Raw genomic sequence first — 16062 nt, forward strand, 5'->3', positions numbered from 1 at the left:
GGCTTGTTGCCATTTAAACAAATGTTTCTGGTGTCCCCATGTGCACTTGCAGTAGTAGGTGCTGTGCAAACATACAGTGAACAGACTGCAGTGCAGCTCCCAGCTGCACGTGTCAGACTTGTTTTGGCACTTGTCTGATCCATTGGTGAGACAGTTCAGCTTGCTTTGCCAACAGAATTTTTTTTTTTTTTTGCAGGGGGAGGTGGGGTGTGTGTTAAAATTTGCTTATTTGATTTAGCTGTAATGTGAAACTTGACTGTTGGTTATGTTTAGAAGAGGCTGATAATCACCAGAAGGTCTTTCACATAAATTACTGTTGTATTTATTTTTTTTTTTGTCCCCAGAGTATAGCTATTAATATGAAGGATTCAAAAGGAGCAAACCTAATCAGAGAGGTAGGTTTTGATAGCATGTAAATTCTGCCTATTTCGTATTGTTTTGATCCTGAGTAATAAAGAATAAACTCTGCATTTCAAGTATTAACTTGATATCTAATAATTAAAAATATGTATGTGTGCAGTAAATTTGTTAAATAGCCTCTGTACTCTGTGCTTTTGGATTCATTGTTCCATATAATTTCTAATGATTTTTAGATATAAAATTTACATGAAAACGTCATCAGAAGCTTCAAATGAAATATTGTGAGGAAAAGGTCTAACAGCGTAGTGCTTTCCTTTTACTGTTGCTGTATTTGATCTTGCTGTACTACTTCATTAGAAAGATTCAAGCTGGACTGATCTGATGAAGTCAGTGAGCAGTTTACAAAGAGGAGATACTGGGCTCCAGTATTTGCAGGTTTTTGAATGTCACAGTGTATTCATGACTTCAGTTGCTGTGCATCTTTCTGAGAAATACTGTCCTGTAGGTCAAACTTAATATTTATTTCTTTTTTCAGTGTTTGGGTTCAGAATGTAAGGGTCTTTTAAGGGCGATCCATTTTGCCATTGAAAAATTAATAAAAGCATCATATTTCACATTCTGTGAAACTTGTGCTTTGTCATTCCTTTTTTATTTATTGAGAAACATAAGACCTGCTACTTGCTAGTGCTGTGTTTTTTAGCCCTGCAGTACTAACACATCTAAGAGGGTGACCTGGCTTCTGTTACTGTTTGTTTCAATATAGGTTCCAATCGCTTTTTCACAGTGAGACTGTATGTGTCCTGCGATAAGTGGAATTTGTCTGGTAGTATTCTTCTGTTGGGAATATTGCATGAAATGGAAATAGATTAAGTTGGCTCACACTTTTGGCTGTTTTTCTTCCCTGCCAGCTACGTGAAAGACACTTCATATGGAAATCTTTGGAGTTTATAAGCCAAGGATTCTGCAGTGCTTTTTTTCTTTGCAGAACAGAACCATTTATTGTTGCTTAGTTTTGAAGCTGTATGTTTATATTCTAAAAGTTTTGAAAACAGACAGTGTCATTTGGAATAATTTTGCATGGTATAACACAGATGTGGTTTTTGAATAAACTAGTCACATTCTAAATAAGGAATACAAAAATTGTTCCTCTCGCATAAGAAGACTAGCTTGTTATTTGACCTGCAAGAATGGTGAAAGAAAAACTACGCTATGTAAAGTGTCCACTGATTCCACGTGTGTGGGCTGGACCTGTTTGAAGAGTTAAAGGCAGCTGGGCCTGTGAGTTAGGATGAGCTAGAGAAAAGATGGCTTCAGCGTAAGCTTCTCATGTGACTGCCACTGTTTGTGGTTAGGAAGTTCCCCTTTTCTCATCTTGACACTTGTGCAGGAAGATTACTGCTTGATTCTGGTTTTAAATGTGTAAATTCCTGCCTGCAATATGGAGAACCTTTTTATGGTCTGTAGAGTTGACTGGCTGGTGACTTAAGAATTTGCAACATAACCTTTGTGCTTGAGGCTCAGGTGCCTGGTTGAGTTCAAATCCCACGTAATTTTTAAATCAAAGCAGCAACTTTCTTCTCCCTCATTTGTCATGCAAGAGCAGCATCTTCTCTGTCAGTTCAGTGCTGGGCTTCCCATCCTCTTCCTACTAGTAAGATCTCTTGCACCACTGCAATGTAGAGCTATCATGATGCTGAAGATAGGATAGCTGGCAGTAAGAATACTTGCAGCTACAGACAAATGATTCCTGCCAGCAGCAATATTAATTTTTTGCTTAGCTTGATGTCACTGCAATAGTCAAGCATGTATGAGAATTACTTCCTAAGTTGTGATGTTAAGGAATTTCCAGTGGGAGAACTAGCTCTTAAATATTTACCACAGTAGCTGCGGAAATGAGATCTGCTGTGACAAAGTAATTTCTTATAGTTTCTATCTTTTATGAAAGCAACTTTAATAACCACTACAGCTTTCTGTTCCTTAAATCAAGGACATCGCTATCTGTCAGATAGCAACATTGTGGACTGAAGTGATGAGGCATTATTGAAATGTGACTCTACTTGTGGAGTTAATAATTCTGCTTGATTTAGAGTGATAGTTTTTGGAAGTATTTGGTGCAGAGGTCTTGACATTCTGTTATTGCATCTCAAATGGAAGCAGAATATAACTTCTGTTTGGAGTTTTGTCAAAAAGAATACGTAAAGGGAAGTTATCTATAGCAGGCTTTTGTTTTCAGTTGTCTCCTGGTAACATCAGGACAGATGCGTATAGAATTGAGCATTGTTCAGCAATGTATTTGTTACTATGAAAAGAAGTGTTCATGTCTGTAAAGTAATTGATGGCAAGAATAAATTCAAGTTTGTGACACTGGTTACTCATACATAAATATGCATTGTGTCCTGAGCCTAAGCCCTACAAAGAAAAGTAATAAGGTTATAATTTTTTATTAAGAAAGGTAGCATGGTTAAAATAAATTTTGTTTCCCCCTTTCTTAAATTCCATATAGGTAGAAGAGGGCAAATCTCAGAATCTAAAATCATATTAAAAACGAAGGAGTAGAGTCTTCAGGTATATGATAATTTAGTCAGTAGTATTGAGTGAGCTGAAGAAATCTGTTAATCAGGAGTCCTGGCTGCTTTTCTTCCTTTGGCACAGTACTACGAAATACTTGTCCAAGGGTCTGCTCTTTCATCATTACATGATTACATGGTTGCCACAAAATTATTCTTTGGTCATCTTTTTTATGTTTCTTTATTCTGTGTCACTTGTAACCCTGTTTTCTTTCCTAATGCTTTTGGCTCACTGTTAACTGCCTTCCAGATATTTGTATGTCTTCCTGAATGAAAATTATTTTTTCTCTTCAGTGATGGTATGTGCACCAGTTCCATGCTCTGACATCCTTTTGTTGTAATATGGCTCAGTATCTCTTTAGAGCATTATTCAGCAGTTATTGTCAGAAGCTCATTTTAAGAACCTTGAGGATACCTTTCTCCTGAGTATTTAGCCTTAACTAATTAACTTTTCTATTTACTCATGAAGAACTTGGGAGAATTCAGTTGTCTGGGAGCTGCTGGCACTCTTTCTTCCTTTCCATTATCTTTAGCTGATAGGTCAGCGTGTCTCATGCATGCTCTCTCACTTGATAAGTAAACCATTCACGCACACACATATATATATACATGCGTCTGTATGTATATATGTTTATGTGTGTATGTATGCACGTTCTCCTTTGTGTGGAGTTTTGTAAAAAACCAACCAAACAAAACCACGAAAAACCCCAACAACTTTTATAAGAAGAAAAAGATGTAATTTAAAGCCCATCAAAATTATACGTTAATCTTTAACTTCAGTAGATTTTTTTGGACTAGGTCATTCATTTAGATGTGATGGAGAAAGTCACATTGCAGAGCTTGACAGCACTATTCTAACTGAGGTGATTTTAAGATGTTCATTTTAACCCAATACAATTTTTGGGCTCCCTATTCTGCTTCTACATACAGGAAGTGAGATATATGGCCTCTGTTACAGTAATTGTAATCAATGATTTTAAAATGAAAAACAACTTATAAAATTATTTCTAAGGTTGAGAAAGCATGAAGGATAAAAATGCGTACTTTCTCCCCCTTTTTCTCAAGCTAAGCGCAGGTATAAAGGTCATGTTTTTTTCTGTAAACTATCATCAAGTCTTGGGAAATTGATGTGGTACTGCTAATATATTATAGTTTTGTCTAGTCACTTTAGGTGACAGTCTTTTTTCTAGATATGCAGCATCTCCAATACGTAGTTTGCAGAGATGCACAGTCTAACATGTCAAAAAATATCTCACTAGGTTTGTAAGTGTTCTTTTGTCAGAAAGGCTGGAGCAATTTTGATTGGTGAGATTTTTAAATTAAGTTACATGAGGAATTTATTGAACTTTTCGAAGCTCATTAACAAATCTTACTCACCCTTTTCTTTTCTAAAGCTTGCAGCAGTGTCTGATGTTTTTGTGGAAAACTACGTCCCTGGGAAACTGGCTGAAATGGGTCTAGGTTATGAAGACATTAAAAAGATTGCTCCTCACATAGTGTACTGTTCAATAACAGGTATTTTAATTTCAATTGCTTATGTTCATTATTTCCTTTATTCCAGTCACCTTGTTATAAAAGTCATGTGGCTATATAGAAGTAATTATTTTGGTATCAGTTAAGATAAATTGAAAGACTGAGTTTGACTGTTCAGTTCAAAAACAGGTATAGAAAAATTGGGAGGCAGCAACCATGTCAACAGCTTATAAGTTGTTCAACAGTGGCATTACCATGCCAGCCTGGCATGTTCCTATTGACTTCAAAGGAGCCAGGATTGGCTGGACTTCTTGAATTTTGCTTTGAACTAGTTGAAAATTCAGATATTCTCCCCCACTCCCCAACAGTTCTACTGTATCAGTTTACATATTGCAGGTTTCCAATCTGGTAATCTGTATTCTTTACTGCCCTGAAGCATCTCTGTCTTCAGAACTGTGCAGTTATATGTTCATGGAAGTTTTATGTTACTTTGCTACGGTCTATTGCATGGTAACTGAAGTGGTAGAAGAGTTGTAGGTACTTTAAAAATGCTGGGAAGAATGAAAAGAACGTAGACATATGAATACCAGGAACTGCATACATGTAAAAATAATTTTAAGTCTGAAAAATTGCAAAAAACACTCAAAAAAATCTTGATCAAGCATTAAAATTAAAGGATCTGTGCATGTAAAGTCTACTGTTAAAATAAAATTAAATTAAAACACAGAAGTTACAGACATTTTTAGACTGGTTTAAAATCTTAGTTATAAACCTGTTATAGAATCATAGAATAGAATCGTTTAGGTTGGAAAAGACCTTAAGATCATCCAGTCCAACCATTAACCTAACATTACCAAGTCCACACTAAACCAGTTAAGGGTAGACTAGACTAAACCATGTTATGCCTCTGAACTTCTGAAGAATAAATGGCTTTGGCTTTTTAGTTACTGGGTATTGATGTCATTTAATAGGAACCAAATAGCTTTTTAGTCTGTTGTGATGTATTTATCATGTGGCAAATGCCTGAAGAAGACAAGAACAGGAAAGCAATTATATTCAGGGCTTGCTGGGAATCTCTTTGTTTAAATACATTTGTAGGTTGGTCAGTGGCTAGTTACCACAATGTTTTTCACATTTGATTGCGCATGTAATGTCACAACTGGAATTTGTCAAGTGCTTTTTGAATTTCTTTTGTTTAGTTGCTGTACCCATAATTGATGAAAAAGAATAAAAATTATATCCAAGCTACAATTTATGTGAGGCAGCTTGGCCTTTGGTTTGGTTTTCCATTCACACTACATGTCAGCTTTTGAGTGCTTTTCTATTTTACTGGTAATAGACAAAAGAACTTATTTGAAGTGAGGGCCTAAGGAAAGGTACTACTTAATTTCACAGAATCATAGAATTGTTTAGATGGAAAGGACCTTTTGAGACCATCTAGTCTAACCCCCCTGCTCTAGCAGCGTCAGCTACAGCAGGTTTCCCAGGACTGTGTCCAGCTGGGTTTTGAGTATTTCCACAGCTGCTCTGGACAACCTGTTCCAGTGTCTGATCACCCTCACAGTAAAAAAGTTTTTCCATGTTCAGGAAAATTTGCCCATTGCCTCTTGTCTTGTCAGTGGGTGCTACTGAGAAGGGTCTGGCTTCCTCTTGCTCATTCAATCCCATTGGATATTTATATACATTGCTAAGATCCCCCTGAGCTTTCTCTTTTTTTAGGCTGGAGAGTCTTACCTGTCTTGCCCTCTCATCATATGTCAGATGCTTCAGTCTCTTTAATCATCTTTGTGACTCTGTACTAGACTTGCTCCAGGAAGTCCGTATCTGTCTTGTACTGGGGAGCCCAGAACTGGACACCGTATTCCAGATGTGGCCTCACCAGTGCTGAGTAGAGGGGAAGGATCTCATCTCTCAACCTGCTGGTGACACTCTTCCTAATCATTGCAAAATACTCCTGGCCTCTTTTGATACAAGGATGCATACTTTTGTACGTTCTGTTTAAGCGCTCTCTGACTTCCTCCACTGAGGGTAAGTCTTCCTTGCTGCAGACTTTCCCTCTAGTGTGAGGGACCTAGGACTCCTGAGGGCCATCTTCCCTGGTAAATACTGAGGCAAAGGCAGCATTAAATACCTCTGTTTTTCTCTGTGTCCTTTGTCACCAATTTCCCTGCCCCATTCTGCAGTAGGTCCACGTCTTCCGTAGTCATCTTTCTGCTGCTGATTTGCTTGCAGAATCTTTTCTTGTTGCTCTTTGCATCTTTTGTCAAATTCAACTCCAGGTCAGTCTTGGCTTTCCAAACCATATACTTGCATGATCAAACAGCAGCTCTGTACTCCTTGTAGGTCACTTGCATCAGTTTTCACCTCTTGCAAGCTTTCATCTTATTGTCAAAACAAGTTGGACAAAGATAATTCAATTTTCCTGTTTAAAGCTTTGTGTAACACATAGCTTACAGTTATGTTACAGTGAAAGACACATAAACATTAAAAATTACATAAATACATAACTAAAGATTCTTTATTCATGGAATATGATCATTTGAGGTTGAAGCTGTTTGGGAGGTAAGAGCTAAGTGATTTTTTTCAGGCACTCATAAAACAACTTCAGATCTTAAATTATGGTTGCTTAAGTCCTGGACATCCAACAGGTGACAAGGAATATCTATTTAAGGATGATGCATCTTTTAGGAATAAAGACATAAAATCTCTAGTACCCTTACAAAACAAAACTAAAACCAAAACAAACCTCAAAAAAACCCCCAAAACAAAAAAACAACCAAACAAAAGACAGATCAGAAATCAATTAAGCCGAGGCAGGAAATAACAAAGCCTTAATCTAAGCACATTAAAAGAAGCAACCAGACTAGGACCAAAATGTGCATCTCTCACAGAGAGGGCATGATGGTGATACTTAGGCAGTAAGGGGTTTTTTTTGGCACAGTCGGGCAGAAAACTGATTTAAGAAAGAATTTGTGATTGATTTCTAAAAGCTCTGTGGCCTGATTGTAGATATTAGAATTCAAAACTGCTTTGTGCTGTGGTTGACTCTACTATTATCAAAATATCTCCTTTTTAATTTTTTTTTGTGAAGGGGGGCAGGAAGATACTAGAAGAGGTTTGATGTACTAATGTTTAGCTTTAAAAAAAAAAAAAATCAGTTGAAAGGAGACCAAGTTGTTAAAATAGTTGCTGATAAAAATTGCTTAGATTAGCAGCTCAGATTAAAACATGAATGCCTATGGAAAGAGACCAAGAGAACTCTTGTTTGTTTTTGTTTTGTTTTTCCATCACAAATAAGGCTAGACAAACAGCAAAGGAGGTTGGTAAAAGCATTAAAACATCTTTATGGTAGCTAAGTTATGTACGCTACTATTTATTATAGGGAAGGTTAGGGAGTTTCCACACTTGAGCCATTTTCTGCAAGGGATCAATTTGAGAAACTTTGTTAATCTGAATATCCAATATAAAAGGTTTTTAGAACAAGTTGGTAAATGAATATTTATAAATCGCCTGTAGCAGTGTATCCAAGTAAGGCGAACTTTTGGTCTGATCCTGTGTTGTTATGAAGACATGTAATAACTTTGCCAGTGAAGACACACACACAAAAGTAACTGACCATGTCAAGCTGTTCATGTAAACATAGGAATTAATTCACTCTCCTTTTCTGAAGCAAACAGTGGACCTAATTGGCAATCCTTTGCTTTTGCAAGGCACCTCTCACCATGTTGCTTGCTATTCGTAGTGTTCAAGTGCTTTTCTTCTTTTTCTTCTGAGTTCTTGGATGTGGAGGCCTATTCAAAATAGTGGGACTCTGGGCACAGAAATTTGTCTGGAAGCAGTGTCTTGGATGTTTTAATGCTGGGCATTGCGATGTTTGACCCAAAAACCAGGTTTATGTAAGTTGAGGCATCAGAGTTGGATGACTGGTTTTGTGAGAGATTGGTGCAGAAAGCAGGTAACTGCATTCTGGAAGGCCATCAAGAAGTGCTCAGTTCCCTGACTTGAGACAGGAGCTATGCTTGTGACAACATAACAGGATAGGGATTGGTGTTGAAGTGGAATGAGCTGAGACACGCTGAATCTAGTAGGTTCCTGAGAGCTCAGATGTAATGTTTCAGATAGAAAGAGACTGAGAACACAATCTAAGGTTTTTTGGTAATGCCATAGAAAGTTATGTGTATATAAAATGCCTAGCTAGGGATATGGAAAATACGAGTTAAGGAACATCCAAAGAGAAGTATTGTTTGTCAGATGTAAGAGATGTGCTGGCTTGGAACATTGAATTAAATGGACTGGTTGTCTTCCCAAATGTTGAAAATTGTTGAGACAAATTATCTTGGTTACAGCAACCCCTTTTACATCTAAACAGCAGGATTTCATCCATCATTTGGCATCTTACATACAGGCTGTACAGGAGATAATAGAAATATATGAGTTCTCAAGCCCTTTCTGGTTTGCAAGTCCTGTGAAGGATAATGGATACACAATATAACATGAAGCATGAATTATGTTCCAAGGTCTTTGAACAGAGGATCGGAATGGTTTATGCTGTTTAACTCAGCCAATTTTGAGTATGCTTTTTTAAGTGTGTATTTTATGTATCATAACTATTGTTAACAGAAAAAATTGTCGGTCACTGTTAATGACTATCATGAACTATATTGCATTTTAGATGTAGAGACAGATATTTTGGCGTAACATTTGATAATAAATAAGTAACCAAGAAATAAACATGTCCAGTGTGTTAGAATCAGAGTGTTTTTCCAACTTTAATTTTTTATTTTCTTGGTTTTTTCTTGTTAGTCAGTATACATGCTGAAGACATTATAGCCTATTCATTTAATAAATTACAAATAATTACTGATCATTAATTCTCTTATCCATTTAGTTAACTCATTAATGAGACTGGGTATCATCTGGAATGTTTTGGTTTCTTGTTTTTGGAACCATATTAGCTTTCAAGTTTAAACTTCATAGGTATGGAATGCAATCAATAAACAAGTAATGTGAAGGAATGAGTTTCACCCTGCAGCATACTTCGTATAGCAGCTGTGATCAAGATGTCTTTAAGTTTCTTGGATTTTTTTTGTCTCATTCAGTTATTGAATACAAGTATAAATCAAATTGGATATTAAAACTTTTTTTTAAATTTAGGGGCCATCCAAAAATATGGTAATTAATTTTTTGACTCTAGACTGTACTGTATGCCTCCTTTGTGCTGCTCCAGAGAGAGTGTGCTTAAATAGTTGTCATTGTTATCAGGGTTGTTACACGTTGAAGTGGTGCTTTCACTTTTGAAAGACTGTTATTTGTGACAAGATTTGTGTGACATCATTGGTCTTGCATTTGTCTTCAGACCTCAGAGTTGCTAATTGATAGCACTAACTGTGATAGCCTTTTCTTCTTCAGGGCTCACCTTCTAGAACATTTTTATCCCAGTCACTGGCTAGTTCAGCACCCACTGGCTGCATTTTGCATTTGTGGTTACAGTGATAGTAGCCATTACCCAGTTAGGGATTAGGTTATTTGCCAGATTCTTGAAGTAGTTCAGATGCTGAATGAGTGCACTCATTGTGATACTGTTCCTGTGTGTCCCGTTACATAGGAATTTCTATTTCATACTGCTTGATGTTGAGCCAGGTGGTGCTGGGCTGTCTTTGGAGTGTATCGTATTGGTCATGTGGTCATGAATGGCTCATATGTGCCATTTGTAATATAACATCTGTATGTATTCCATTAAACTAATTTCTCCTCCTGGATGCTAGGTAAAATATCATAGAGAAGTCGTCAGCTTACTTTTAATTTATTATTTCCTTTGGCCCCCTTGCTTCGAGTTGCAGTATCACCATGAAACCTAGTCTAATCAATCCCATTTCTAGTACTGTATGGCTCCTCCTGGCTTCTCTTTCTCCTCATGGTCGTCTTGTTAGATCTGTTTCCCTTCCTTCTTAGTCTGTACCTTCCCCCTGCCCCTTCCTAGCCATGACTGTCCAGCTCAGCCAGTTCAGACTCTTCCGCTTTCCAGTTCAGTGCCTCACCAAACATCAGTTTCCCGTACCTCCTCTGGCTTCAGGCTCACATTTTCCTACCAACTTCCTTTTCCAGCTAATCATGTTCTCCGTTCTCCAGTTTTTCAGAACCTTCATTCTAATCTTCATTTTTTTTCTCTTTCTCCTTTTCTACATTGCAGTGCTAGCAGGAATCGAGCAGAGGAGATACCCTCTTTCTATGCGTAGTTTTTGCGTGCTATCCTCATGCATCATAAATGTGAGCAGTAAATATAAATAAAAACTGAGCTAGAGCATGCTCAGTTGGTCTGTGGGGACAGTGTACATAGATTTGTTAGAACAAACTGCTGGGATGTGTGATATGATGGAGCATGCACTTCATGGACTGATCTTTGGAGATTTTAGCCTTGAAGCACTAACAAATACTTCCTTGGAGTGTGTATATTTCCCAGCCCCCATAATACCTTAGAGCTGGATTTTGAGGATTTTCTAGTGAAAATAAAAAATAACAGCATTAATAAAAAAGGCATAGCCATGACAAAAAAGTCTCTCATTCTTTCAAGTCTTCACTCTAAAGAACAGAAATTCCTGGGGTTTTAAGCAAACAGCTGTAAGTTGTTTTTTCTAATGTAGCAAAACAAACCTGCTTCCCTCCCTGGCTTTGTGCTTAAGAGCAGCAGAAACATTCTGTGAGAAATTCTGAAAACATGCAAAATTCTTATACAGCTTAAAGGTCAAGATTGGACTCTATTACATAAAATGCTTTTTGTTAATGGAACATATATGGAGGTGACTGGTTCAGCTGAATAGGCATGTATTGTAGCAGAACGTAAAATCTGGAAGACATGCTCCTTAGAAGTCAGAAGGTATGCTACTTATCTAGACTTGAGCAATTTTTCTTAAATACAGGAATAATTTTGTGTGAAACTGCAACAGTCCAAAATTTAGAAAGTGTTAGTGATAGTAAAATGAAATACAGTGTAATTTTTCAGAAAGTCCAGGGTCATGTGTAGGTGAAGAGTTTAGACATAGGTAAGCCAGATGCTGTTTCCTTTATGGCATTTTGGAAGTCGTGATTAGCAAACTGAGTTTCTTATCCAAACAGCTCTGATTGAATGTATCCAGCCCTGCAGTGGCTGTTGCAGCGTTGCGAGGATTTCCGGGATATTTCCCAACATTCCTGCTGCTTTGAGTGCTCTCGAGCTGCAAATTGTCTGTTCTCACTCACAAGTTGGCTTTGCTGATGAGAGTAATCTTAGAACTAGTTTAAATATAATATATTTTGACAGTTCTGTGGTTGAGATTGGTTTAAGTTTTTGAAAATTGGCTGGTTAAAGTAAATCATGTACAGGTCACAAGGGAGTGACCATTTGTTGCTATCAGTATGGTCTGTGTAGCGCTCCAACTAAGAAAGTCACAGTTTATTTCTGAACAGGAGGGGGCACTGTTTAAAAGGACAACATTGTTCTCAAATCGAAGCACTTTTTTTTTTCCCCCTTTTCTTAAAGGCTTTTGAAATAATTTTGTAGTTTTTGAATGATGAAAGCTGCTCCTCTCAGGTTCTCTCCCCCATCCTCTTGCTCCGCTAAGTTGAGTGAATTGTGCTTACTCTCCTCTTGTGTACAGGTTTTGCCAAAGATAGTGTTCCTTAGCTTTTTGTCTCCTTTTCTTTCATCCTCCTTTTCTAGGAAGTAATACTTTGTATCATATGGAGGTTGATTTGTATGTTGCTCGTGGCATTACAAAATCTTGTTTCAGTATTTTATTTTCTGTCATTTGATTTCTTAAAATATGGATGTGATGCTTAGTTTTCTGCCTTTTAAAGAAATTTTAGTCCTGTAAAGACTTTTTGGTTTATTTATGCATGAAAGAAATTGAATACATAATGATAATAATAGAAAATCCTAGAAATATCCTTAGTTCAACCAAAAGAAACTACGAAGATAAGATTTTTGGGGTTGGTATTTTTATTAACTTTGTGTTACTGTAACAGATTACGTTTATTGGGGATTTGCAGTCTCTACCCCAAAGAATGTAGTCCTAACTCTAAATTTACAAATACTTTGACGGTACTAAACTGTTAATTTGTTTGTTGGCAAACAGTATTGTTGTAAAAAGGCAAAAATTAGGTGGAAAGAATGGCAAAAGTTTTATAGAAGTGTTGTGTGTCACCTGAGTTTCATATGGGTCTGAATCTGGAATTGTATATGCAGCTTTTTTGTAATGTATGTAAAGTCCTTAGGATCCATAAATGAACACTTCTCTTCAAAAATAATATGTAAATCTTATGTCTCTTGAGTGATTCTGATGAGTCTATGAGAAGGAAAATAGTTCTTCACTCCACCCATCGACATAAAAGTTAATAATAACTCAGAAGAACCAGCATTTGGTACTTCCCAGTACATCTTGTTTTGTACTGATAATTTGTAGTGGCTTCTCATGAGAAGATGTAATGTTATAATTTTGATGCTTATCCTAGTTTGCCTCTAGTATTTTCACAACAGGAAAGAAAAGCCAACCGCAGTGTGTTTTGTTGGGCAAAGGCTAGCCAAAGTGTTCTTCAAATCCTCTAATTTGTGAACTAACTGTGGTAAGAAGTGGAATTGCCTTGGATTAGGTACAGTTTGTAGACTCCCTCTTACCAAATGATTCTGGCCTATAAAATTATAGATAACTTGGAGTGTCCCTGTCTTTGTGCCCACTCCTTCCCCTGATGATTGATGTTCTTGTGGTTTCTAGATGGTTATAGTCTGGGTATAATTACCTGGTACAAATTGGTAGATTACCTGCCAACAAAATGATAGCTCCTACTTAAAAAAAAAAAGTGTGTATTTCATAATATAATATCATTTGACAAAATAATTTCTTGATGCTGTAAATTATTTACTGATAGCATACAAGTCGGAAGCTAAATTGTATTTAGAAGCTGGCTCAAGGAATGGTTGCAGTTGTCACTAAATAAGAGCAAATACAGAAATGGTCTTGATCATTAATCTGTTCAAAAGTTATTAAAATTTGTGAACCAAAATTACTAAAAAGTTTTGGGTTTGGTTTTTTTTTTTGGTAATTACAAAAGGAAAAATGACCCTAGAATTAGGCACAACAAATTGGAAGGGAAGGGAAAGAAGAAAAAAAAAAAAAAGGCCTTGCATAGCAAAATGCGTAGGCTGGATGAGCCAAATAGGCCAAATAGCCAAGGCAAGCAGGATGATGTGCGGAATGAAATGGAAATTAGGAGAATTAACTGAGAATTTGAAGAGTTACAACAGTCTTTTAAATATATTAAAAGCAGAAACCTTAATTATTTGGAGAATAAGGTAATTAAGGAAGCTGGAAACTGCAAAAAAGAAGATTGGTGTCTTGGTACCAGTCTTCAGTAAAAGATGTTCACAGAGAAATTTTCAACAGATATATTATTTTCTAGTAATAGAAGATACTGCACTGTCAGATACTAATATGTCAGAAGAGGTATTGTCAGAACAAACTGGGTGTCATGCTTCCAGTAGCTCTTAATGTGGTTTAAGAACAAGGAGGCAGGTCTGGAAAACTGAACATTGTACCTCTCTGAACATTGTACCTCTCTTAAATGCAAAAATCACAGGTTTGCAAACCTTGAGGTATGAACTTAAGTGCTGACAGTGATTGAATAAAGCATTTGGAGGAGGAAAAACATGAAGCTTCTACCTGAGCTTGATTTGATAAAAATAGATAAAAATAGACTCGATAGTCTCTTTGATAAAAATAGAGCCTTGCAGAACTGGAAAAGAAAATCAAGCCTCTCCAATCTGTTAGTTTTTGCATTATGCAGTTGGAAGATGGGTGGATTAAAAAGTTGATCTTTCATTTTTTTGATAGCTTGAAGTTGTCTGTGAGTGGGCAGTTAAGACAAGTTAGTAATCAGGGTCTAGAGATAAAATAGTCTATGAAAACAGTTTTTGAGGAGTTGAGTAGCATACTGTGGATTTGTGGAGACACAAATCATTATTGGGACAATATAATTATCTATCTATAATAGGGTAATAAACCTTGTGCTATATATTTTGACTATAGTAAAGTTTTTGACACTTGAGTAATGCTTTCATAGACAAGCTAGGGAAATGTGATGTAAAAGAAGTAATAAAAAAATTGCTTCAAGAGTGATCAGAAATTTCCTGATACCTTAGCTCTCATGTTACATAAAGAATAACTATTGGTATTTCATGATTGACATGGAAGGCAATACCTCAGAACTGATGTTGCTGGATTTTTTTTGCTCAAAATAGGTGATGGCATAGAATGTGGATGAGCCCAAAATCCTCATGTAATCATGAGCTACCAGGCATTTGTTGTGGGTTTTAGAGTTGAGGGGCAGGAGGAATCTGGAGCTGATTTACAGGTAGAAGACATCACTTTCTTTACAGCCTTATCTCTCCTTTAAAATGGTTTCTGGGGGTGTGGCTAACTCTCAGAAGAGCCATGGAGGTTGGCCTCAGCAACTCTGTTCAGTTTTTCTTCCCGAAGCCAGGGATTTAAAGCATTCCTGACAGTCCCTGTGTCAGCACAGCCCTATGGGCAGTCATGTGATGAAGTCCTGGTGTAAAAGCTGCACTTTAATGGCCTGAGAGCTCTCCATGCACCTCTGAAGGCCCACAAAGCTGAAAGGGAGTAAATTTATACAGCAGGATTAGAATTAAAAATAACATTGACCAAATTGTTTACACAAATAAAAAATGCAAGGGTAGAATTAAAGGTACTGTGCTTAATCAGAAATAATCAAGTCTGTTTAATATAGTATGCGGAACACTGGGTTAGAGAAGGGTTCTCGGAAGACTTGGTGGTAATGGTGGGGCATGATCAAAGTTGAACATGAGTCAATGATGTCATATTGTTAGATGAAAGACTAGTATCTTACTGGATTGTATAAAGACAAATATGGCCTAAATGACTGTTTCTCTGCCCTGCTCCACATTGGTAAGGTCTCATTTGGAAGGCTAAGTCTGCTTCAGGGGACCATATTTCAAAAATTATGTGGACAACTGAAGAGAGTTGAGAGAATAACAATCTATAGGTGAAAAACATTCAATATGAAATGTAGCTTGGTAACCTCAAATTTTTTTCCTAAAAAAAAAGCTGCTGTGATCAGAAGGAACTACTGCAGCCATCTAACCATCTCTTCCTAAAGCATTCTGTACATTTTCCACATAGTAGTTTCTAAATTAAGATCCTGATAGTATGTGAAAGCATCAAAAAACCCTGTTGCTTTATGTGTAGAAGTAGCAAAAATGCTACTTGGTATTCAAAGAATGAGAGTGTTAAGAAAAGAAACTCTTAAGAAAAATTTTGGGAGCTAGTAATTAAAATAATAAGAGTTTAGACATGACAGTCAGATTATCTTTGATTTTCAGAGAGTTAAGTAATTGGGGATACAAGAGCAGCATACAAAATAATAAATGATACAGATATACTATTAGCCATTTTCTTTCTCGACAATAGTAAATAAAGGCAGCGCGTGAAGCGGGAAGACTAGATGTTTAAAATTGGTAGTCCATTGCAGAGAAAATTTTGCCTTTTAATATTCTGCAGAGTTTGCTGCCTTATGTTCTTAAGAGGAAGATAGATGCTAGTAGAAATAAAAATGGGGTAGACAATTATATAGATCAGGAGAACAGGCACAA

The 16062-nt window shown here is 36.7% G+C and overlaps 1 protein-coding gene across 1 annotated transcript in view; it reads left to right on the plus strand.

Moving 5' to 3' along the window:
• SUGCT (succinyl-CoA:glutarate-CoA transferase) overlaps positions 1-16062 on the plus strand; it is a 336377-nt gene that overhangs the window by 8418 nt on the left and 311897 nt on the right. Inside the window, exons 5-6 of the mRNA XM_075704878.1 lie at positions 345-395; positions 4322-4442. Of these exons, the coding sequence (XP_075560993.1) occupies positions 345-395; positions 4322-4442 (172 nt within the window). The remainder of the gene's footprint in view (positions 1-344; positions 396-4321; positions 4443-16062) is intronic.

The sequence above is a fragment of the Pelecanus crispus genome, chromosome 2, assembly GCF_030463565.1.
Source record: "Pelecanus crispus isolate bPelCri1 chromosome 2, bPelCri1.pri, whole genome shotgun sequence".
Lineage (NCBI taxonomy): Eukaryota > Metazoa > Chordata > Aves > Pelecaniformes > Pelecanidae > Pelecanus > Pelecanus crispus.